Genomic DNA, 24,858 nt, shown 5'->3' on the forward strand with positions numbered 1-24,858 from the left:
CCTCACTCAAATCTCATTATGCAGCACCTGAAATTCCTTCAGAGGCTGTGGGCATTGTATTGATCTTGAAGATCCTAACACCATTATTAAGAAATAAGAAGAGTCTATATACATAACCGAAGCAACATCTACAATCAGATGATCAAATAGGTGACGCAATCAAATTAACTGTTCTGAAAAAAAGAAAAAGGATATTTTAAAAAATACTCAGCTAAAAAGTGCATGCTAGATACACAATATAATTTTTTTTTAATTCTTTTTGAGGATAAAATCAACAGTGGATTACTGCAACACTGACAGAAGAATCAAGAGGGACACTACAGGCATCCATGCAATAGCTAAAGACAAGATATAAATTCAGAGAGTATGAGGAGACACTGAACAAAGTGACAGAAAGCAGAAAGATGGATCAGATGAAATTGGGGATACAGTAAAAGAAATTAAATACATTAACTGTATGTTCATTCTACGAAAAACCAAGTTGGAAGAAAAACTGCAGTTATAGTTTGGTAGAAGGCATAAAGGTGGAAGATGGTATCTTCTGCAGTTATTTAGGATAAAGAGCTATGGCTGTCATACTGGGACAAAAGACTGTTCCAGAATGAGGCTGAGAAATGTTCATGAGACCATAAAGTAGTGGAACAAGTAGTTTCAGTAGCAGAACTATAATGCTACTTCAAGCCACTATCACCCAAACAGTGAAGACCAAAAATGGCTTAGAAACTGGGCTTTTACAATATTACAACAGTAGATGTAACAGGAGACAGACAGTTGTAAAAAAATAAGAAAATTAATTCTCAGCTGATAAGAAATTACTTAGCATTGCACATGCCACAAAAAAAAGGTCAACAAACATATAAACAGTATGGGTTCAAACAAAACAGACTCGTGTCAATTCCAGATAGTATTTCATTTTCTGGGAAAATGCTCCCCAAGCTAGAATTCTGAAGAAAATCATGTGGTTGGAAAATTTTGTTCCATACTTAGAAAGGCCTTGCCCATATTTTTTCATTACATACTTCTGTCACCTTTTTTGGTATCAATGGTTTGCACAATGCATACACTACTATTGCTCGAAGGGCTTTATAGTGTTATCAGGAAAATCAGTTTAGATCCAAGCAATAGTTTACTGCATCAGTAAAAGTCATTAGCAACAGAAAAATATACACTGATTTTTTTTTCTGGATTCCCAAAACTATAAAATGGGAATTTCAGATTCAAAATTAGTCTTCCATTTGCTTCACTTCATTCAGATTAATTTCAAAATTCCTATTAATTCCCTTCTCCATAGCCCCTCCTCTCTGAACAGCGCCAGTACATGAAATTTTGAAGGCAATGCTGATCCAATAAAAGAAGCCATCTGTCTGGACAATTAACAAAGCAATAGGTACTTATTTAAACAGCCTAACTCCAAACAGACTCTATTGTCCAGTGTCCATAATCCGAACAAAATGTTGAACAGCAAGAATCAACAAATACTTATAAGTAAATCCTAAACGCTACATTTCAGATTGTTCAACTCTTTCTCCAACTTACTAAAAAATTTCTATCTTTGGAAATTGTTTTGACTGAAGTTACATTGTTGCTGTACTTTCTTCCAGATACTATTAGTAGTAGTCATTAACTGGAATGCTATCAAGCCTATCTGTACATGTACAAAAGACTCCATAGTTGAACATTTCTGGTATTTCACAATGATTTGTAAACTGAAGGCATTTGATGTAGATGCAGAATATATGAAGTGATAAAGTGTAATTTTTAAAGTAATTGTTTCCTAAACATAGTCACAGTTTAAAATGAAACAGGGTTTGATATAGAAAACACATGTAGAAAAAAATTGTCTAGGGACTGCAAAAAGCAACAGAAGCCAATGGGTTTATATACTGATAGCTTGAAAATCATGCCATAAAGCAGGATCTATGAGAATATCAAATGAAATTTAATGATTTATAAGCTTTGGCTGGGAACAAATATGGAAAAATGTTCATGACAGATAGAAGAACAAAAAGGACAGTCGTAAAAGCAAAAATCTCAGGGAGAACAAGACAGAGGTGACATGCATGCAAGTGCTCAGAAATTTAGTATTCAACATATGGACGGAGATTGGAAGATAAAGGTCATATCTGAACTTTGAGTATGGATTTAGAGTCAATGAAGTCTACAGAGGATTGGGAAGATGGTTCTGGAAGACAGCAAGGAAAAGGGCAACCAATGCCCTTTCATTAGGATTTCAATAGAAGATTTTTTTAAGTCTGCTTCTCCAAAGGAGCAAAAATAACAGCATTGGAGAGACTGCTGCCATTTGTTGTTGAAGAGCTAGGAAAACAACTTAAAGCATCTTAACACTCCAGAGGAAAAAAGGGCAAGAAAAAAAGACAAAATTAACTATGCCTACTTGTATGTATTATATAAACCTTTAGGGCATGCTAGATAACATGCTGTTTTATTTTACTTATGAGCAACAAAATGTTTCATTATCCCTGTCAGATAATGATCAAGTACAAGAACTGAATCAAATGCATTCCCTTAACAGTGCAACCAAAGATGATCAGAAACCTGGTGGAAGCAAGGTATTGTGAACAAAAGTGAAGGCCCTTCTGGAAAGCCTCTTTGTAACAAGGTTTATAATAGCATCTAGCTCCATGCACATCCATTTCGCAGATGGTGCAGAGGTATCCTTGAGCAGATGTACTGTTCTGCATGGTGGCCAAGAAGAATTCCAAGTTGGAGCTAAAAACTAAGTTGAATAATTAAGGGCAAATAAGTCAGGGTATTTACCAACTATATCAATACTTCTCAACTATATTTATCAAATTACACTAACAGCAAAAAACTCGTCCTGAAATATTCTGGACTCTGAAGGGTCTTTTTTTCATTTCTTTTCCAGAAGCAAGAGAAATTAAAGAAAGCATGAAAGAACAGCACCATTTTGAGGCTGCTAGCTGAATGACACCCTGTGGACTGGAATCACCTTGGAAGAATGAGAGTTTGCAGTGAGGCCCTTTCTGTTCACCAGGAGCACCATAATTACTGCAGCTGTAACCATTGCCTGTGGGGTGGGGCTTTTAATCCTGAGAGCAATCTCTGTTAAAACAGAGACTCCAGCCCCAGGCAGTCATCCAGGTACCCATGCAGAGAGTAGTACCTTACTTCTAATAACCAACTCAATAATTAGACCTGTAAGAGGAAGGCTGGGTTTAGGATTACTGACTAATGAGTGCCCTACTATAGCTGACACAGTAATTCAATTTTTCCAGTTACACTGCATTTCTAATTTGTCAGCTCATATGACTCTTTTCTTACCTCAGTATAGACTCAGAGTTTCTGAATAGAGAAGTCACAAAATAATTTTACTTTACAGACGATCATTAGACAGTTATTTATTTCCAGTGCATTAAAAAGTCAACATTTTGTGTTTCTATAAAAAAGCATTTGATCACATACTGCATTTGCACTTATCAAATGAATATGTAAAAATGTTCCAACAAAATATAATTCCTTAAAATAATTCTGTAAATATGTCTTCAGAATAGGTATTAGCTTAAATGAAACATACTGGAGCTGCCTTGCAAAGTTACTACTGAAAATTTCATTTACTTCATTGGAATACCTGTATAAGAGAGTAGACCAGAAATAACACAAGCAAATCCATGATTTGGAGATTTATTTGCAAGACAAGCAAGTTTCTTTTTTTTTGAGTAAAGTAAGCAAATATTCTGTCCAGTCATCACAACAAATGATCAGCAATTCAAAAGACAGAAACAGGTGAAATCTCTGTGAAATTTGAATTTGATCAAGAAAGTTTTCTGAGTAAATTTAGGGACAGGAGGTAATATGAATTCCTGTATAAGCAAAAGATCTTAGAGATCAATTCACTGCTGTGGTGATAGTTATATCTGCACTAGAAAGACATGCTCAGGCAGCTTTACCCCAGGAAACATTCTGGCAGCAAAGGCCTGCCACTGCAATAGCTTGAAAAAAGGCAAACAAAACACCCACTAGCAATGAAAAAAGCATGCAATGAAAAGATGCATCACTCTTGTGACAGATGGGACATCCCAGTACAAAACAAGCACTAATACCAAGCAGACTGCAAATTCTACGCCCACTAAGTTACTTAAACTTGTCTTGTACACCTCATTTTTTCCCATTCATACCTCTCTACATGTGCACGTTTGTAACATTCAGCCACACCTTTAGGTCACGTTGCAGATAAGAATAGCTACAAGTGGTATTAACAAAATACAAGTGCAAGCTTTGCACAACTGTATAATCTCCTCTAGATTGCCACAAATTATGCATTAGAAATTCTTAGCAGGAATAATTACAAAAGTAGCACTTCATTTAAAATGATGGTATTCCTAATACCCCTAAGAATTCTGCAGCATCTCAGAATTCTATTTTTACAGAGTGTATAAATATCAGTTTTGACAGAATGTGTAAAGAGAACCATGAGGGAGAGACCCAAGTCAACAACAACTCTAAAATAAGAGCCTTTCAGAAAAAAACTGACATCCACACTCAGTGGAAAAATGTAGGGGGAAAAAAACCAAAGGAAAACAAAAAAATACAGTGGAAAACAATTTAGCAAGACCAGTGAAAAGTTGTTCTTCAATACAGGAGTGGTCATCTTCATGCCATCCTCAGCACAATACCCAATGGGTATGGATCATCCAAAGAAAAAGTGCAAATGTATGATGAGCAGGAGCACGTCAAATTCACAGGAACATGCAAAAGTCCTTGAACACAAGTGGTTATATTAGGTAAATACAAAATATTTTTGGAGATTGCCTATAAAGGAGACAATTATTGTGCCACAAAAATTAAGAAAATCAAGGCAGTTTCCCACCAACAAACAAAATGTTCATAGTCATTATCAGGCACTGCAGTAGTGGGATGCACTAAAGGGGCAAGAGAAATAAGAATCAGAACAGCTGCAAAAAACAATAGTATGGACACAAATTTGGAAGTGAAAACACAAAATGCCCAATTATTTGCCAAAAAATTGCTCAAAAACCTTTGCTGCAAGAGCAAGAAAATATGATTGCGTTTTGAGCTCTACATTAAATATTTAATATACGCTAAGAGACAAATTGCTGTCTTCTCCATACTTACCAGCATATAGAGGAGATGAAAAGCTCTTTTACTGAGCTTGAGGAGGATTACTTTGTTAACTCTGTAGTCCTGAAAGTTTGCATCCAGAACAGTTAGAATGAGCTTGGCCAATGAAGATCATGTGTACATGACACTCCCGAATACAAAAATTCCCATGGGAAGCTGTCTCAATAAACATGAATTAAAAAACACCAAAATTCTTCTAATTTATGCTAAGAACTAAAGCCATCACCTGTGTCTAGGTGCTGCAAAGGTAAAGATTGCTCTCATCCCTGCCCTCAGGAATGCAGAATATTGTTCTCCTGTGTATGAGAGACTAATTTCTGGAGTGTGTATATCCACAAGCAATACACAAAAGTATGAGTTACAATGTGCCAGCAGATGTTGCAGTAGAAAAAAAAAAAAGGTTAAATGAAAAGGTCCTTTCTGCAAAAAACAACCGAACTAGAGGAAATGTTTCTGGATTTATGTGTATCTGTAAATTCATGAACCCAAACTACACAAAATTAAGCAACCTTTGGTTTGAATAACTTCTGCAACATGGTAAAAAACAGTAGGATTTACATGTGCTTTAATATAAATGTGGTTCTGTACATACCCAAGACAAAACACAGCCAACGTTATGAAAGTCCTTAGTGACAGATGTTGGAATGTGTCACCTCATCAGGAACGGAGAATAAGATGGGTTTATAAGCACTGAAGAGATTCTCAACAGTACAGTTCTTCAGACAACGGAAAAAAAATACCTGAAAAATTAGTGGTCACAGACAGCCAGACTGAGAAATTTCCAAAGGAACGTCATACACATATGATGATATAATTCACAACAGAAACACTCATCTATACAGTGAGGCTACAGCAGCAAACCCCAATTAACTCTGATTAATGAATGTAATAAAGAACAATGAGTTCCTAGAAAGTAGAAAAGAACAAATATATCAAGAATATACTTGTGTGATCTGACCAGACAACACTAGTACAAGTAAAACTATCTTTGTCCTAAGTAATAATTCCCATTTGTAACCCTACAAAGGACAGCACTCCCATTTGTAACCCTACAAAGGGGCAATCACTGGTGGTCTCTTGTGCTTTCTTCATTCCGAAGTGTGTTCTTGAAGCTCAATTTCCAGACTTAATAGCTTGCATACCTACTATACATGAAATTTTAAGTGGCTTACTACAATGCACCCACCTCAGGATATACAGGTCAGGCACTCATGGCCTTTACCTGTACTCAACTTTATTACAGCACTATCAGCGATCCAACAAAAATCCTATTCCAGCTCCAGAGTTATGAAAGACTTCTCTGCTTACCACACTTAGGGTTTAAGCCTATGAGCAGCACATCAGCCTTCTTACTCACTGGCAAGTATTGCAGAGATAAAAAGTGAAGCAAGATAGGCACTGACCTTGGTAGGAGATTTGCTATTGATTTCAGTAAAACCAGGATTTCACTTTTAGGGAAGTTATTTTCAGAGATCAGGCATACTTCTGGAGATGGTACTTCCTTGCAAAGGGGAAAGGTTATTTTGTATAAAGACTAACAGAACGTGATATCAACCTTTCTTTGACTAGCAAAGCAACAGCCAAGAGGTGTTAATTTTATTATCATTACAGGAATAGCAATGCCATGTAATAGTGGTATAACAGCAAAAGCACATAAACTGACAGAAAATACATTCAGGCAATGAGAATCATAGAATGAATTGGGTTGAAAGGGACCTTAAAGATCATTTAGTTCCAACCCCCTGCTATGGGCAGGGCCACTTTCCACTACACCAGGTTGCTCAAAGTATCACTGAACCTGGCCTTGAACACTTCATGCAGCATCCAAAACCTCACTAAGCCACCTTCCAATGTATCAACACTCTTCTTCAGTTGGGGCAAGGTGATGCCAAAAGGATTTCTATGAACACGTACAACATCTGAAAGTTGTATTTGATGACTGAAAAGGTCCCATTCAATCCTGTGTTCTAAGTGAGAACTAATTCAGTGACAGATTCGGGGAAGGTTCAGAGATGTGACTGGAATAATGGGAATGTGGTGAAGAACCTAGGTTTTAGAAAGTAGATTAATATTATGTGAATCTGCATGCTAGCTGCAGCACATTGCAGTACTCAAATTACAGAAGGCAGATCTCATCATTATACTGTCAGAGATAATCTGGAGACATCTTTAATGTAAATAATTACTATAATTAAGACAGGGCATATTAATGTAAAATACACAAGCTTTATTTAAAGACTGTGAATTCTTCATCCAAAATAAAACAAAAATGCAACTGAAGTATGCATAATTCATTATGCATTAATTTGCATTTATGCAAACTTTGATTCTTCATAATATGCAACTCCCATATTTTCAAAGTATTCCTAATAAAAATGTCACACCCTAGCTGTACTGGACTCTTTCACCCGTGAAAATGAAAAATGTCTCCCAAATACAGACAGGGAGATAAATGTGTCTAAAATCAAGAGTTGAACTAAGGAGTAGGTAACTGTTTATCAGTCATTCTGGAAAACAAACATAAAATGAAACCTGTAGTTACTACTGGGGAAAAAAAAAAAGACTCTTTTTTTTTTTCCCCAGAATGCAAAGACCTGGTGAAACCTCTGCATGGTGTGACTGGATATCAATTTTCCAAGCTGATCCCTGCACTCATGCCCATTCACCACTTGGGTTCATCTCCACAGAGCTGGCCACTTTGGCTGAGTAACAAAGTTCTGGCAGCTGCACCGTAACCTCAATAGGTTTTACTTGGTGCAGCTGAAACAGCTGACTAGAGAAGTCACACTGACCTCCATACCAAGCATGGAGCTGACCTCTCTCAGCACAGGGGCAAAACTACCTCTGCTTGGTGACCTCTCCCTGAATACAAATCAGTTTTGCTAACCTTGCATCTGCAGCCAAAACCAAACCCCAAACAAACAAACAACCCCATGGTGATATGATATAAACAGACCTTATACTTCAGCACCACGTGTAGACTACCACATACACATCATGCCGAATGGGGTTTCAGTAGGCCTAAATGAAAAAAAGTACATATCCAGTCCAACTTTCACAATAAAGGTAGCTGAACAGTCAAAGGTGTTAATTGAAAATATAATTAATCTGAAAACATCCATAAACCCTTCCAGCTGCTTAGTTTGTGTTTGACTAGAGAATTTCAGTGCTTGGTCATGCATATAAGTGCTTAAAACTGGCTGCTTCTATTGTCTCTCACTTTAGAGAGCAGGGGTTCTTAGGATAGGGTAGAGAGTCCAAATGAAGCATTGAAGAACTTTAGTGGAATTCTAGCAAAGAAAAAGATGAGTCCTCCACCACCAAGAAAACCCAACCCACCACCATGCCCAAAACCCAAATTCAAGTTCCCAAGTCAAGCACAGGATTCTCTGACATAATCAGGACTTGAATTTTTATGAAGACCAGTAGTCTATTACCTGTTCTTCAAAAAGTACACCTAACTATACAACCTGGTACTGTATTAGGAAATTTATAAAATTAAAAGAACAAGCTGAAAATTTTTACTTCTGGTGTTAAGTGTTTCTTCAAGGATGGAAAGTCTGCCTGCTCATTGAAAAAAAAACTTTTAAAACATTAAACTTTTTACACATACTGGTCAGTGACTACCACAAAGCTACTTAGAAGCTACAGAAGTTACTATCTAAATGTTGCAAACAACTTTGCTGATTACTTTCAGTTGCTGCTCTATTTGAAAAAAAAAAAAATAAAAAATTGCAGCATGCTTGTCATTGGAATTTAACAGCAGTGGTGAAGTTTATTTGCATACTTTATCTATTCTTAAAAAGTAAGAAGTTAATCAGACCTTTTTTCTGTCATTTACAGCAGAAACCTTGATTATCCCACCTGTCTACCTGTGATTTCAGGAAGGCTAGATCTGGAAAGAACTTTGGACTTGTTTAGTAGCAGTATTTGTATTATAGTCCCAAGCATTACTTAACTACACACATTAAATACACATTCATTTGTTCATTCAATAAGCAAACATTTTTTGTGTTGTTGACAATACGTTTTCTGTTATCCTGAGGAATTCTTAGCAAGACCTGTTTTCCTGAAACAGAGGTCTCTAACTGTTTCTCAGGAGCAGACACGTGATATTTAAGGCAGCTCAGAGATGTGACTAGAAGAAAAACTGCCAGCAGCAAGGGGGACAGGTTCTTATTGATGCTGCAAAACTAAACTGTGATGCCTAGCACTGAACTGACACCTCACAGTTTTACTGCCCTAGGAAAGCAAGCCTCACCAGAGAAACAGAACGGACATTGCCACACCAGCACTGGAGCCTACTCTTGGTAGCATTTTCTGTCACTAACCTAGACTTGCTGATGTCTGACCACTGGAAAGACACGAAGTATCTACGTTATGGAAAAAAAGTGGATAGCGTGAGAAGAAATAGGAAAGAGGTAAGAGCAGAAGCAAATTGGATATTGCTAATGAAAAAAACTAAAGATGGGAAAAAAAACTTTGTGAGAAAAGTGAAAACTCCTCAAAAATAACCTAAAAGAGATAGCAAATAGTAGAGCATATGAGTATCACCGCCCACTGGCAGCAGTTACACTAGAAAAAGCGATGTCTCTAAAAACTTCAAAATGTAGAATCTTGCAAAAAGAATAAATACCTGAGGTTTACAGACACATTAGTAAGAATAAATTATTAATTATTTGGAATACTCACCTACACCTTTGGGTCACTAACAGCACAGCACCATTTAAACAAGCGTTTGAAGCAAACCTTTGATTCAGTAAATTATTCAATCAAAACCAGTCTGAGGAACAACTTTATTGAAACTGTATTTTTACGCTCACTTCTGTTCAACAATTGCCAAAATTCAGTATCTTCTCTAGACATTTTCCCTCCTCCCAAACAGCTTACCATTTTTAATACTGGAAGTTATTAATTTCTGAAATAATGTTCATTGCCATCAACATCTCAGTTTTTATCAGAACCCTGAATTTGTGCTATAACTTGATCTTCTAAGCTCTCTTCCTTGAGTCAAGGATTTGTCGGGCTACCCATAGTCTTTCAGGGCATAAAATGAAGTCCAAGGTTCACCTGTGACAAAAAGAAGGATTTCATTAGTCTCCATTCACAAAAGAAGTTTCATTTATTAGATAAAACAATCTTTACTAGAGCATTTAATATTATAATTTTAAAACTAAAAAACAAAACATCATCAAGAACAACATTTTTCTGAAAAGGCTGATGATATCTCCAATCTGGTTATCAAAAGATAGCTCCATTCTTATTTTTAAAATTTTTATTTTAAAAAATGCATTAAGAGGAGCACTCTTCAACTAGATTCTTACACTGCTTAAATGAAAACCCAGGGCCAACTTGAAAAGCCTCCAAAATTAAGTTCTTACTGATAGATTCCCAACCCTAATTCTGCAATGGCTATAATATTCAGCAAAGAATGAAAAAAAAAATCATAAGTTGCTGTGTTAGTTACTTCTTTCAAGAGTGACTTCACTGATCTGAAGAGATTTTAGAGAGATTACCCTTCCTCAATATTACCCTTGAGTTCATTGTATTCTTTTGAGCAGTCACAGAGCTGACTTCACAGAACTCTTGGGATCTAAAGCAGGTGAGACAGATTGAGCATACAAACATTGGGGTTTTTTCCTTTGTCATTGCCATCGCCATCTCATCAGAAAAGTAGTTACCACACATAGGGAGGTTTAAGCATGTGCAGTCCTAGTGAAATTAACTGTATCTTGTTGCCCAGGGCCCCGGGGCCTCAGCAATGCCAAACTTCCTCTATGCCTTCTTCACTAGTAACAAAGTTTTAGCAACAAAACATTTGGGCCAAGGACATGGAAAACTAGAAAAACGTACAAAAACCCAAGTACACCTAGCACAGAACAGAGATCAGCGAGAAGCAGCTTTCTGCCCTGATTTAATAGGTGCTAGTTCCCAGCTTGGCACCAGTCCCTGGATTATCCCAACCCATGCCAGGTGTTAGCAGACAGGACAGGCACACTGGAGCGAGGCTGAGGCTGCTGGGCCTCCCTTCCCACACCGGGCTCCATTGGAGGGGTAGTCGGGGAACCTTTGGACCTCAGCACACAGAGCACCCAGAAAAAAAGCAACCCGCCAGGCCAAGAGAACAGTGTCAAAAGAAAGAGGAAGAAGAGCAAGAAGTGGAATACCATTCAAGAAAACTTTCTTCACTGACTTTAAGAATGGTCCAGTCCTGCATTCACTGAATACCCAAATCCACCTGTCACCAAAAGAACAGGCGTGTGTTGACATTTTAATGTCACTAGCAGAAAACTAATCTCCATAGTCAAAGTCTTAGAACTGCTCCCTCACCTTGTTCTTGATGCATTGTTTTTCTTGGTGTGGGTAACAACAAAGGCATAAGGATACCAGCAATCAACAAATTTGTCTGTAACATTACATAGATCACTCAAATGATCTCCTCAGTTTTCTGAGATGCTCTGATTCAATGCTGACAGTTTCAAGTAAAAATTCCACTTGTTAAAAGTACCAAGTTTTTTAATACACCTTCTCTAAGGCTACTTATTGCACCTTCCCAGGGTGGATCTGTTGAATGACCTTATTTCTGATCTATGAATATTTATAAGAGTAAATGAGACAAGGATTTACACAAAACTTCTTTTTAAAATGATCTGTTCTCATTCCTTTTTGAAAATTAGCTATTAAAGAAGGCACATCATTTTAAAGTTCAAGCTGCATGAATACGTTACCAAGATATGGTCATTAAAATCCTTATGCCTTGAATGTTTCCCTTAAACTTTGTTTCAAAGTTAAAAGATTACAGATATCATAAACCAAATTCAGTCTTTGTGTAGGTCAGCTTTAAATTACAGCTGTTCCCATCAGGACTGAATTGGTGTCAGGCACCTCTTGGATTACAAGCCACCATAAAAGAAATAACAGACCAGAACTATGAAACTTATTACAAGTCAAGTACATTAAATAAAAGAGGATCCTACCAGTTGCATCATCAGCTTCTGTGTCTAGAAGAGCATCTACTGAAGCCATGCTTGTGCCTATGAAGGAGTCTGTAGTATCAGACACTCCTCGCTTGCTGAGACAAACTTCTTTGAGTTACTGACTCCTCTGCTTTGATCAGTGTCTTTTACTAACCTTCTGACTGTCAGGAAGGTTACACCACTTGTTGAGAAGGTTTTTCTAGGCCTTCCTACTATTCCCCAATGCACTTTATAAATTGTAAGTCCACAGGTTCAATTTGTAGTATCTTCCAATACATATGTATATAATAGAGAGTAGGACAGAGGTGAAAGATGTTTTCCCCCACCAAATCCACCTTTTTGTGAAAGGGTTAAATACTCCTTATTTCTGTTAGTCCTCTCTTGCAAAGAGGGAAGAAAATCTTCAGTGAAATACATTTTCTTCAGGAGGTATCTTCTGTTCCTCCCTGACCTTTTTCCAGTGGAATTTTCATCCTGTGTCCTTTTTCCTCAATAAATGTGCCAGCAAGACTTAATTAATATAAGTTGTTGCAAAAGTAGAAGTTTCTTTCTTATTACATTTCTGTAAAAAGTTGTAACTGCCTTTGGCATTACCAAGTTACAAATAAGTTGTATGGATAAATCAGATTATTTTCAATGTAATCTCTTCCTGAATAGTCTGAATTAGGAAAAAACAAGACCTGGGAGACTTTAATCTTCAAATTTAAAAATATTAGGCTAGGGTCTTCTGAATACCTACTGCCTGTTACAAATTTATTTGCCTGAGTAAACCCTAATTGAAGATCCAGTTAAATAGTGGTGCTCACATAAATAAAGTTATTCCCAGGCACAGGTTTTTGCAGGATTATTCAAGAACACTTAGAACGCCTTTTTAAAACTTGTGTTATTTCCAAAGATTCCTTTAATCCATCTACTAAACTCCCCCCTCATATTTTAAAGAAAAAAAAAACAACCTCAAACTTAAGAACTTTAAAAACTTGCTCCTATTTTTCTCCTAAATCAAGACTATAAACTATTCACCACATGGTAGTACCAAGTATGTACTTGTTTTAATTAATTCTTAATTTCAGAGGGTCAAGCAGTATCTAGTTCATGTTCCAGTCTCAAACAATTTATGTTCAGAAGAATGCTCTACTCTCCTAGCTGTTGCCAGTTTACTGCAGCTCTTAACAGTCACTATGACAGAAAAGGCAAGAACAAGAAATGCAGTAAGAGTGAGCACGTGTTGAGATTCAGGAGATTCATGATATCTACAGCAGAGAGTATGCACACACATGGAGCCCAAGGATACAGTTATGCCTCCAGAAAAAGACACCATGTTTATTTCAGACCTCACCAGACTTGTACATATTGTAAACTACCCACAGAAGTGCTAAAGCACAGGTTTATTAATTAAGGAGGGAGAGAATATCACCCATTCCCCTAGAGAAGCCCAAGTAATATGCCTGTCTCAACCCTGTCTCCCTCCACCTAAAAGTCTTCCAGGGAGCAAGGGTAGTCAAGTGCTCACTTGGACTTCTGGAGTTGGGAGTCTCCTCTCATTACATGCACATTACCCTGCCAGCTCCAATGAATGAAATTTCTGTCAATGAAAGCCGGAAGAGTTTTCAGAATTTACATCAGTGGCAATTGTAGGGAGGAAAAAAAATTAAAATCTGTTACTCTTCATTTTGATTTCGTGTGTGGCATTCCACTATGGCTGAATGAAACTGAAGCAGACAATTCACTAGGATTACCTGAATTAACCTTAGAAGGATAAGCATGTCACTGTTTGCCAGAGTCCAGTACTAGACACCTTTCTTAGGCTAGCTCAAAGCCAAGGCTCAAGTTCCCCCCTCAGATGAATTTTAAATCATTAACTGATGAACTTAGTGCAGTAGTAATGAAGACCTTGACAGCCCAGTTGTGAAAAAAATAAAAGCAGCTTCTCAGTTGTCATGGAGTGAAATTCTGCTTTCATTACCAGCACAGCTCTCTTCCCATGCTCCTGTATTTTTTTCAATGAAAGATGCATAGGGCTTGGAGTGCACAGATTTGGTACACGTGCGCAGCAGCTGGTCTGACATGATAAAGCAGAATGAATCTGAAGAAGTTCCTGCCTGTCTGACCAATAATCCATGAACTAAGAGGGATTTACTCAACAGACCAGCACAGATTCTATCCTGTCAAAATTAGAGACTGATTTTTTTTAAAAGTGCCTAAAGCTGTTTTCTGTTAGATGTTTTCCATTCCCCAAAGACCTAGACAGCAAGTAGGAGGTGAACAAAGGTGGGGGGAGGGAATTGTCTGAATCCTGCAATGTTTATAACTTCGTATTCGCTTGATTTGAAGCTCCAACCATAGAATTTGTTACTGAAGACATTTCTGTAACTCAAAGAAAATCAATCAGAAGAATTGCATCCAGCATGCACAGACACACACTGTATGCCAAGGCAGCATCCCCAGTACCGTGTCTAAATTTCATTCTTAAATACGACTTATTGCCATTCTCTTCTGCTAGGTGGGAACTGCCGAGAGCTAAAAATAGCACCAGGATTCAGTGGCGGGAGCTAAAAATACCCTTTCCCGCTCGATTACCGACTCGGCAGGAAAGACGGGGCTCTTGGCATCTGTCACAGCCTATAACCGCCAGCTGGGGATGGAGACCAAGAGCCAGGCGCGGAGTCCCGCGCTCGGGGAAAGTTTCGCGGGCGGAGCGGCGGCCGCGGCGCTGCACCCGGGGCCGGGCCCCCCGCCCCCCCAGCCCGGGCGGCGCCCCCGGGCCTCCCCGCCGCCCCTTACCCGCGTTTCGCAGCTTCTTGTTGCGGTAGACGGAGAGGATGACCAAGAGGTTGCCCAGCAGGTCCACCGCGATGGTGAAGATGAGGATGGCGGCCAAAGTGGAGGTCACCCAGGGCTGGCGGCGCGGGGCGCCCTCGGCCGGCGGGTCCCGCGGGAGGACGGAGCTGTTCAGCTCGCTCTCGTTCACTCTCATCCTGCCGCCGAACCTCCCAGGGGGGCACGACCGGGTAGCGGGGAGCGGGCGCGCTCACCAGCGCTGCCTCCGGCGGGGGCAGCTCAGGTCGGGGCGGGGCGGGGGTCGCGGTCGCCCCGCGCCGCGGGGCTGCCCGCCCTAGGGCGGAGCGGGGCAGGCGGGAGCGGGCGCACCTCCCATGGCGGCCGGCGCCGCCACTCCAGGCAGGAAGTTTCCCCGAAGTGTGCATGTGCCGCGGCGGGACACTTTTATAGGGCGGCCGCGCCGCCGCCCCGCCCGCCGCCACCGCTGCCGCCAGGTGACACCGAGCCGCCCCCGCGCCGGCACGTGCGCCGCCCGGGCTCCAGCTGCTGCCGCGCGGCGCCGCAGCGCCCCCCCGCGGCAGCCGCGCCGCCCCATTCACGCCGCGCTCCGCTTCCCCATTCATGCTCCCGGCCGCTCCATTCAGCGCCGGCCGCTCCATTCACTGGCGGAGGCGCGGCAGGGATCGACGGGGCTTGCTGTCTGCGGTTGGGTGGTTTGCGGCGCTCGGCGCTATTTTTAGCCCTCCTGGTTAACGCCGGCTCTTAATTAGGCGCCCGCCGAACTCCCCTCCCCTCCTCCCCCCTCCTTTATTTAACATCGCACCCGCACGGTAACGTGAGCGCGGCGAGAAACCTCCCATCGGGGAGCGGGTCGGGGCTGCTATAAAAAGCTCCTCGCGAAGGAGACTGGCTGGCTGGGCAGGGGGGCCGTCTGAGGACCCGCGTCCCGGGAGCACCACGTGCTGCCGCAGCGAGGGGGCGGCGGGGGGGACACGCACTGCCTCGGCAGCCCCCCCTTCCTCCCCTGCAGCCTTTCTTCCTCCCCCGCACCCTGGGCAGCGGGGGCGGTCTGCACAGGGAAGACAGAGGGAAAGGTAGCGGGGATGCCCCGTGCCACCCCTACGAGCCCGGCGAAGTCTGGATCCCCTGTTCCCCAAAAGCAGCATTTGCTTCAAAGGAAGGAGGGAACGGGGAGCCATTGCCCAGCCGTGAGGAGGACCCAGTTGACTGAACAGGGTACCCCTTCACCCTCTCGTGCGGTGGGCGCACTGGTAAATAAATTTTTAAAAATTTAAAAAAAAAAAAAAGGCACTTTCTTCTGACTGAATCTTCTCGCTTGTATGGCATAGAGCTGTTGGAAATCTCTGAGCGAACTGGGCGTGGGAATCGCTCTCCCATTCAGGAGAAGGGGCTGCGAGTCAGTGCGGACGGCAGTGCGCGCTGTTTTCCGCGGGGCGCAGGGCTGGGCGCGGTGCAGGCTCCAGGGGCGGCCCCGCGCAGCCTCCGCCGTCCCGCCCGGAGCGCTCACGGGGCTGCTGCGCCTGGGGGGCGAGCGGGGGCTCCGCAGCGCCAGCGCGGCGCTCCGCAGGGCGCGGTGCCGTGCGCGGGCCCGGAGCGGCTCATGCGGCGCAGCCTGGGCTTACGGCGCTGTGTCCCGTGGCAGCCCGGGGTGAGGGATGACCAGCGGCCCCGCTGTGACCAGCACTTACGTAACGCGGCGGGTGTGACAGGACACCGCGGGAGCGGCCCGCGGAGGGGCGCGGACAGGCAGGGCGGTGGCGGTGGCGGTGGCGGCAGCAGCGGCACCCCCGCCCTGGCAGGCGCCGCAATCCCAGCCTGCACGGCTGAGTGCCAGGGAAACCCCGAGCTTCCCATTCACCCACGGTTTTCTTACACCACCGCGGGCAGCGGAGCGAGGAGCACCGCCGCTCAGCCTCCCGCTGGTGAATGAGACCGCTTGTGTTTGGTGCGGGAAGTGCTGATTTATTTGATCACTTACTGACTTATTAAATGCTCAATATTCCGGCGGAGTGTTTTCCCGCCGCCCCGATAAACAGCAGTCCCGCGGAGATGTGTCGGCACTACAGAGCATTCCTTCCCACTACTTCCCGCGCAGCAGCCAAAGCCCATCCATCACTGGCGATGGAGAGCAGCAGCCCGCGCTCCAAGAGGAGGTTGCAGGAGGAATCCCTCAGCGCGGCGCCGCAGCTCCCGGGCAGAGGGTGGTGGTGAGCACACAGCCACCCACGACAGCCACATCCACCCAGCACTGCCCCCGCCCTCCATCCCCCCCGGCAGGTTAGGGCATGTGGCCGTGTAGGTGCATAACAAGTAGGTTATCAAGCTGTGGGAGAAGATTAAAAATAGGAGGAGCCAGTATCAGGGGGATATCAGATCAAGGGCAGCCACACGTGGAGACAGGCAGAACTGCCTGGTCCTCAGTAGACCTCCACGGGTGTTTGACTGGACAGGGAGGGGCGGGCTGCCCAGAGAGAACTGTGAAGTTTCACAAGGTCAGGTATTCTTAACCAGAAGGTAGAGCAACGATAAGGATCAGCCCAGGATTTTGCTCCAAAGAAAGGGAATCTGGTCCATGCAGGAACTGCTGTTATTTGTCTAATCCCTGGGATGTTCAGTGATATATTTGCAATTTAGATCCACACAAGAAAGGAGATATCTCTCCATCCATCCATCCCATTTTAGTCTTGTGAAAAGAGCGTGCTACGGACCAAGGCTGCTTGTGTGGTGGGAAGGGAATGCTTCTTGAAAAGGGGACTGAAGATGTGCTAAGGCATCACTACCAGAAAACCCTACATGAGAGCAAAGGGTGACCCAAGCACCAGCAAGGGTCGTGATACATTGAGAAACCTTGTGCTGCTGCTCTGTGTGTTGGATTTGTTTCCTGCACTGGGAGACAGTCATCATAATGTGGGTCAGGATCCAGCAATAACCACCTTCCCATTCCCCACCAGGGAGTGGGACAGCCTTCTCCTTCCTCCCCCTCACCTTGACAGAGACACCTCATACTAGAAAATGCTGCTCTTTAAGGTTTTGCATGTGTTTAGTCACATTCTGGAGAGTTAGAGATTCTAAGATGCCACCCAAAACAAGCAAGCTGTGAAAACTGCAGAGGAGCAGATCTAACAACATCGGGCTCCTTCACACTCATCAACATTTAGAGTCAGTCAGACAATCTGAAAGGCAGTTTGGTATTGTTTGTTACATCCTCTGAGGCTGGTCTCTCTGCCCTCTTTTCCATTTTCCGCACTTTTTCTACATATTCATTTTTAAAATACACTGAGTGAAGTTAAATGATGCTTATAAAACCAGCATAGGATCAGGTCACAAAAACAATGAAATCACTTGGGCCAGCTACCCCATTATAATAATTTAGATCAGAGTTGACTTCACTGTAATGAGCAACGTTGGTGGAGATCTTATTACATGAAGAAATTGACCTTGTCTGATCTGTCATAAAAGAGTTCTGATTTGGTTTTGCTTGAATTGCTTGGTACGTGCCTGTTGCTCATTCTATCTTCAGCCAAGTTTCCTGGCAGATCCGGAATTGGTGTTGCAGTCTTGGTTTTGGTCCTGTCTCCTGTTGATGTAACCTGGCCTCTCTGGATGAGTGCAAGGCCTGAGTCTTCTTTTTGTCCTGTCTAGGGCTAGCAGTTGAGTCTGTTGTCAGCATCTGGCTCTGCCTGTTGCTCTTAGTTCCTGTGAGACTGTGGTCTGGGCACAGCCTGGGCTTAGGTTTTCCTTGGCTCCTGGTTGGCTTTCCTATGGAGAAGTTCTTAAAACTACACAGCAAGGACATTAGATGAGTTGAGGGAGCACCCTCCATCTGAAAAGAGAGATGGAAATACAGAAAACGGGAGAAGAAATCAACAATTCAGCTGGTTCTCTGAGTAAGAGAATGGAGACTGCCTGGAAGATGGGGCTGAGATGGTCAGTAACAGGGGCAAGTACTGAGAGCATGCTGGTGTGGGTGCCTGGCAGAGAATGGAGCGGGAGGGCAAAAGGCAGAACATTTGTCTCCTTAAGGAGAAGTTTTCTCCATGGTACAGTGTGGTTTTCTTACATCAGAGGAAATAGCTGTAGAGGCTGATGGCAGATAAGATATCTTGCAAGGGGCTGACTTGAATACAAATATGGAAGGAGGGCCTTGGAGGGCTGTACTGGAACAGGGAGGTAAGTAAGTTGTGGTTCTGTGGCAGAGAGGCAGCAGCTTCTGATATCCCTTATGTTTTGGTGCCCTTCTCTTCTTCAGAAAAGACCAGGAGCTGCATGAAATATATAAAAGCAGACTCTATTCTGCTCAATCTCAATAGGTATTTCCATAGTGAAAAGCTGAAACTATCTTAGAACTGAGGTGGGAAGAAATGAGGTAAGCCGACTGGCAGTGTATTTCTGTGGTGAGCAATAGTGCGGAGAGTAGGAGCAGCTGCTCATTTGAATGCCTAGCATTAAATTAAGTGGGTGAAGATTCTGTCTGGTGCTGTTCATTACTATTTTGAGACCTTGGTAATTCCCCTGTTATGCTGAAGAAGAGTTATGATGCTGATGGTTTTTGAGCACTCTAGGAAAGAAAGGAAACCCACAGCTCCTCTCCACTGTGGTGCTCGAAGACATTTGCACCATTACATTTGCCAGTCTCTTGGGCTGCTCTCCCAGCACACTGACACAGTCATTCAGTTCTCCCCACAGCCCTGCCTCGACAGCTGTGGTTCAGTACACAGATATCTTGCTGATACACCTATGGGGCAATTCCACTTCCTCAACAGCTGAACTGCTGTGGCAGCAGGCTTGATGCAGCTCATCCCGTAGCAGGAGGTATCTACTCTTTGTTACATCAGTACATCAGACCATTGGTTGTGGTGCTGCACTACAAAAAAAAAAAAAAAAAAAAAAAGCAAAAAAAAAAAAGCTGACTGTTGCTCCTTCTGTCTTTTAGAGGAGTGGTTCAGAGTGCTGAAATTTTACCATGTTTTATTTTGTGATGTGCAGCTTTCTCTCCCTGACAAGTCTTTTATTTCAGTGGTTTTTTCATAGTTAGAATCTGTGGCATCTCCTACCTACATGTTTTAAGTCATAAAACAGCTCTGTAAATCTCATCCTCTCTGTGAGTATCGGGTTTGGGCAGATGATGCAAGAGATTGATGGGAAATGTGCCAGCTCTTTAATTCTTCATTCAGCACTGCCTTAGAGCACAGTTTTTGTATTCAGAGAGCACTGTTATGACAATTCTTGGGTAACACAGTCTGCTTTTGCTTCTGGCTTTGAGGTTTCTAAGGTGAGATGCTATTTACCACATGGCTGGGACAGGGAATTTCATTTAGAAATGAAACTACATTCTAGGATTATTCCCTGCACTAATACGCTCTTCTCTTCCAATATGAAATGGCCTCAAAAGGAAGAAATAGTAGCTTCTCACTGTAGAAAGGCATATTATGTAATTGTTAAAACATTCTCCAGGATGATTAGAAAATTACATTTGAAACTTTGCAAGCAGAAAAGATAACTAATCTCAGTTTATCTGTTTTTTAGGGTAGGAAAGTGAAATTATGTATATTTTAATTGACTGTTTTAAGCATGCTACCTCATAATTTTGGTTCTAAAGATTAATTTAGAGCTGATTTTGGAACTGGGGGCATGAGAGTGGGTAAGGTTCAGGGCTATAAATCCTGATCAGAAACTGGTACTCTTTGAAGCCCAGTCACACACCACAGTTAATACTCAGCTTTGTCTTCAGTGGCTCCAAGACTTCTAAATCAGTTCATCTAGTGGCAGATCACACTAAGAGATCTACCTTGCTACAAATAGAGTGAGGTTGCTTACCTCAGACTGTTCTTCTGGTCTATTTGCTGGCTATGTCCATTTCTTTGTGCTGTGATTCTTTAGGATATTGGTCCCCAGCAACTGCTCTTGAGAGATGATTGACGTAGATTGTTCCACAATGTGAGCAGTCCAGCAGCAAGCAAGGCTGCTGGAGAGAGGGCACTCTGTGTGCACCAAGGAAACAGAGCTGTCCTATTATTTGTGGTTGCCTTCTGCTTCCTTCAAGTCTGCGTTTAAAATGTTAAGGATAAACATTTCCATGGCACTAGCATTTTATAGTGTCATGACAACATGTCACTCTTCTGCCCTGCCCTCTGAGCACAGATCCACAGCTCCTGGTAGATACCATTTACTTGCATTAACAATAGAGGTTTAAATACTCCTGCAATAAAATAAAAGCTCTGCCAAAAGCCACAATGTACCTGCACATTCAGATTGTTAGCTGGTATTCTTTTCTTGCAAGGCTGTAGCCTGTTTTTATATGCTGTTACGGTGCTTTTTTATTAAGCAAACTCAGAACTCTGCGCTGATTCCAGCCCACCCATTTCTCTGTTGTTCTCACTATGCTGACCAAATTCAGCCTGTCTGCTTAACATTTAAATTTGCTTTGGTGGTTTTTTTCCTATACAGGAATCTATTACAGTCAGGGAAACAGCATATTCCTTTAACAAAGCATACAGAATGGTTTAAAATAGAAATAACATTCACTTTCTTGTTGTATATTTTTATATTTACCTTTGAATATTCTGCCGTTGTGTGTTTATTTTTTTCCTCCTTGGCAGCGACTTTAAAACCTTTCAATATCTTCTTGTATTCTTTTATATGACTCTTTTGTCAGTCTGAGTGAATGTTTTCTTTGGCTTTGCTTTTTGTTTAAATATGGGGAATAGAGGGAATATGTCTTGAATTGAAATTACTGAACTGGAAAGGGCCTACAAAAGAATTGGCTGTAGTAAAGCTTAAGTATTAAAATCCAGCCAGTGCAGTTCTTACCAAGTGTAGGAAAGGAGAAAAATGCTTACAGCCTGAGAGCATGCGTGGAGAAGTTACAATGGCAATGGTTTAAATGAATGGGAAAACTTGAAATTGGTAGTCTTGAAATTGGTAGTCTTTGACATGAAGCTAGATAAGAATGAGCCAAGGGTGGGGTATGGTGGGGTGCTGAGTCTGGGGAATTGGAAGAGGTCAAAATGTTTAAAATTGAGCATAAGATTGTTGTGCGTGGTCAATATTCCAGTTTTAGGCTGTTATCAATGAACTGAAATCAGTGGAATAAAACTTGATTGAAAGAGTGAAGACACAATTCCATGATGTAATGCTAAGGAGCACTTTACTATGGGCCCTTTAAGAAATGTGGAATCATTTGCAATTAGAATTGATGGGAAAACACAAAGATTTAATCTGAATTGAAATCCTCAGGTGATGAGCTAACTATTGAATGGGTTTGTTACTACAGAATCTCACAAAAAAAAAATCAGCCACATAGTTGGATAGTAGATTTTAATTTTTTTTATTCAGCAAGTATGGGCTGAGCCATTTTATTCAATTAGAGTATCATCAACAAATCTAGGAAGAGATTTTTAAACAGTTTGCCTTTTCTGCAGTGTTTCCAGAAATCTTTTCAGGCTTGAGTCTTCAAATAACTTCTAGGTTTGGGGGCTTTTAATTGGTTTGTTTCTGTTTGCACACATCCCCGTCTTCCTCTGCACGCACACACACACACACACACACACACACACACATGTAGAGGCATACCTCCCAGTATTCCCAGGGTAGGCTTGGATACAGTTTGTAGATGATAATAGGGTTCATGACAGTGATTTACCTTCTCCATTTGCCTATGAAAATTATGAAACTCCTACTAAATCATCCAGATGACGTGCCACTGTGAGCAGCTTCTAAACTTGAATCCTAGGAGAGAATGTTTATGAAAGAATGAAAAAATAGAGGATAGAAAAGCCAAGAAAATAATTTTTATGAGCTGGCAATTGTGTACTGCTCAGTAGCTCTTTATATTAATTTTCCTTACTTTGTCAACAGGTTATTTCATACTTTATCGAATTTATTTTTATTTTCTACTCTTTTCATTTCACTAGTAAACAAAAATGGATTTTGTGACAATTTCTGCTGTAACCTTTTAATTCCCTCTCAGTGTGGTACACTAGGGTTCAACCATATTAGTAACTCCTCAGGTAGTTAAGAATTGTGTCAATATAAAACCTAGTCACAAAATAAACTACAAGTTCAACAAAGGTTGCTTAATCTTCTCAGGGATCTCAAAGCTTGATGTTTTCCTCAAAGACAAAACGAGTGACACATCAGAGGTTCTTTAGAAAGGATTGAACACATTTAGTATTGCTCAGTAATCAAAAAACACTTTTGTGTTTTCAATACAGTGCTCTTCAAAGAGACAAGTAACAGCTCTGAGAAATGTTTCCTCTATGTGGAAAAGAAATGCTGTCTCTATTACTCTTGTACCTGAATATATATTTCAGAGGCAATGAGGCATGAGAGGGCAATTCTGCCTTCAGAGGAAGAACTTGCTATTTTTTTTTGAAACTGCAACCAGAATACCTGCTGTATTGAGATAGTTAATATTATTCAGAACATGTAATACATGTCTCTATTCCTGTATCTGCTCAGGAAGAATCTGAAGTGGTGATGGGAGGCTGTAAAATATTCTTGAAGTCTGTGGTCAGCACTACATCACTCTGTCACTCAGTCTGGCTTGTTCCAGGTAGCATGACCTGTGTCTTGTGAGTCCTCACAAGTCCTATTCAGGGCTGATTGTATTCATTTCATCTGCTGCTTTTGCATCCTCATGTCAAGATATTTGTGTGGGCTTGTGCTTATCTAACACTTAGTAATCTTGCAGCTTTTTTTAGTATGTGTGTTATCTCCCTCTACACGTCCCATCCTCTTGCTGAGAAATCCAGTTTGTTTGTCTGACTTAGTCACAATCCACAAGCTCAGCCACAGAATTTCTCTTCAGTTCTGAGGCAGTTTCACCTTAACATTTAATTTCTGCCCTTGCAGATTTCATTTCACTTCCATCCTTGAATCCTCAGCCTGGGACAGTAAGAAAGAGGTATTTATTATTTTGTGCTCTCTACTTTTTCAGAGCATGCTCTTTCCTAGTAATTACTGCCCTCTTTCAACAAGAAACTTCCCACATCTCTTAGAAAAGAGGAAGAAAAATGGAAAGACAGTAAAACAGAATAAAATAAATCTGGTGATTAATCAGTCAATAAGCACCACTTGTACACATACTCACTAAGGGGATACCATTTGAATCTATTGGCTTAGAAATCTGACATAATTAATCCATGATTAATTTTTTAAAATAAAAATTCTCATTTTGCTGAAACTTTTTCATTCTAAAACAAAATAGAAAAAGTGACAAAATGCAAATCAAAACTGCATGAGAAGACAGCATGCATAATGAAAGAGTCAAAAGTAACATAAAAATCTTTACTCCTTGAGAATTGTGATGGTTACCATAAAGTGTATTTATTCTCACTAGTTTATTAAAAAAAGGTGCCCGGTTGTCTTCTAGTCATGAAAATGCTAGAAACTATTTACAAGAGTATAACTATTAATATGCATCAAGCTTCTGGGCTAAGTTCTTTTAAACTTTTATATAAAATCAGAATTTATAAGATTTGTAACTCAACCTGTGATATAATACCTATTAGTCTGATGTGGTCAAATGATGGTTTTTTACAGCTCTTGAAAAACAGGTATGAACAGTTACTTCACTCTTGGGGGAAAACCTAAAAGTCAGAAAAAAATGAGGGAATTACTTAAATTCAGAGCATGCACATAAATAAAGTGCTAACGGAGGATTTCTTAGTAATTTTTTTCACTATGAGGTTAGTGAGGCACTGGCACAGGATGCCCAGGGAAGTTGTGGATACCCCATCCCTGGAAGTGCTGAAGGCCAAGCTGGATGGGGTCTAGTGGAGGGTGTCCCTGCCCATGGTAGGGAATTGGAACTGGATGATCTTTAAGGTCCCTGCCAACCCAAACCATTCTGTGATGCTCTGGGTGAAGTGTTTGATCAGTTTTGTGTTGCCAATTTCACATTATCTACATTTTTTTACCTTTTGGGGCTTCAGCTGTGAAAAATTCTGCAGCAATAACC

The 24,858-nt window shown here is 41.5% G+C and overlaps 1 protein-coding gene across 1 annotated transcript; it reads right to left on the reverse strand.

Moving 5' to 3' along the window:
• Positions 1-9,903: 9,903 nt before the first annotated feature.
• Positions 9,904-15,535, reverse strand: LOC135299841 (WAS/WASL-interacting protein family member 1-like). Its single transcript, XM_064419269.1, has 4 exons — positions 14,880-15,535; positions 13,609-13,680; positions 11,289-11,359; positions 9,904-10,191 (listed from the first exon to the last, which is right to left on the reverse strand). Exons 1-4 carry the CDS (start codon positions 15,533-15,535, stop codon positions 10,148-10,150), a joined length of 843 nt encoding a protein of 280 aa, XP_064275339.1. The 3' UTR covers positions 9,904-10,147.
• Between the last annotated feature and the right edge of the window lie 9,323 nt (positions 15,536-24,858).

This window comes from Passer domesticus, chromosome 4, assembly GCF_036417665.1.
Source record: "Passer domesticus isolate bPasDom1 chromosome 4, bPasDom1.hap1, whole genome shotgun sequence".
Lineage (NCBI taxonomy): Eukaryota > Metazoa > Chordata > Aves > Passeriformes > Passeridae > Passer > Passer domesticus.

Bases quoted from the DNA above. Each gene is read 5' to 3' on its own strand.
- LOC135299841 (XM_064419269.1), bottom strand. From the start codon at position 15,535: ATGGAGCGGCCGGCGCTGAATGGAGCGGCCGGGAGCATGAATGGGGAA. The intron at 13,681-14,879 runs GTAAGGGGCGGC...TTTCATTGACAG, and splicing joins CAAGAAGCTGCGAAACGCGG to AAATTTCATTCATTGGAGCT. The intron at 11,360-13,608 runs GTGAGCACTTGA...TTTTGGTGACAG, and splicing joins TCCCAACTCCAGAAGTCCAA to GTGGATTTGGGTATTCAGTG.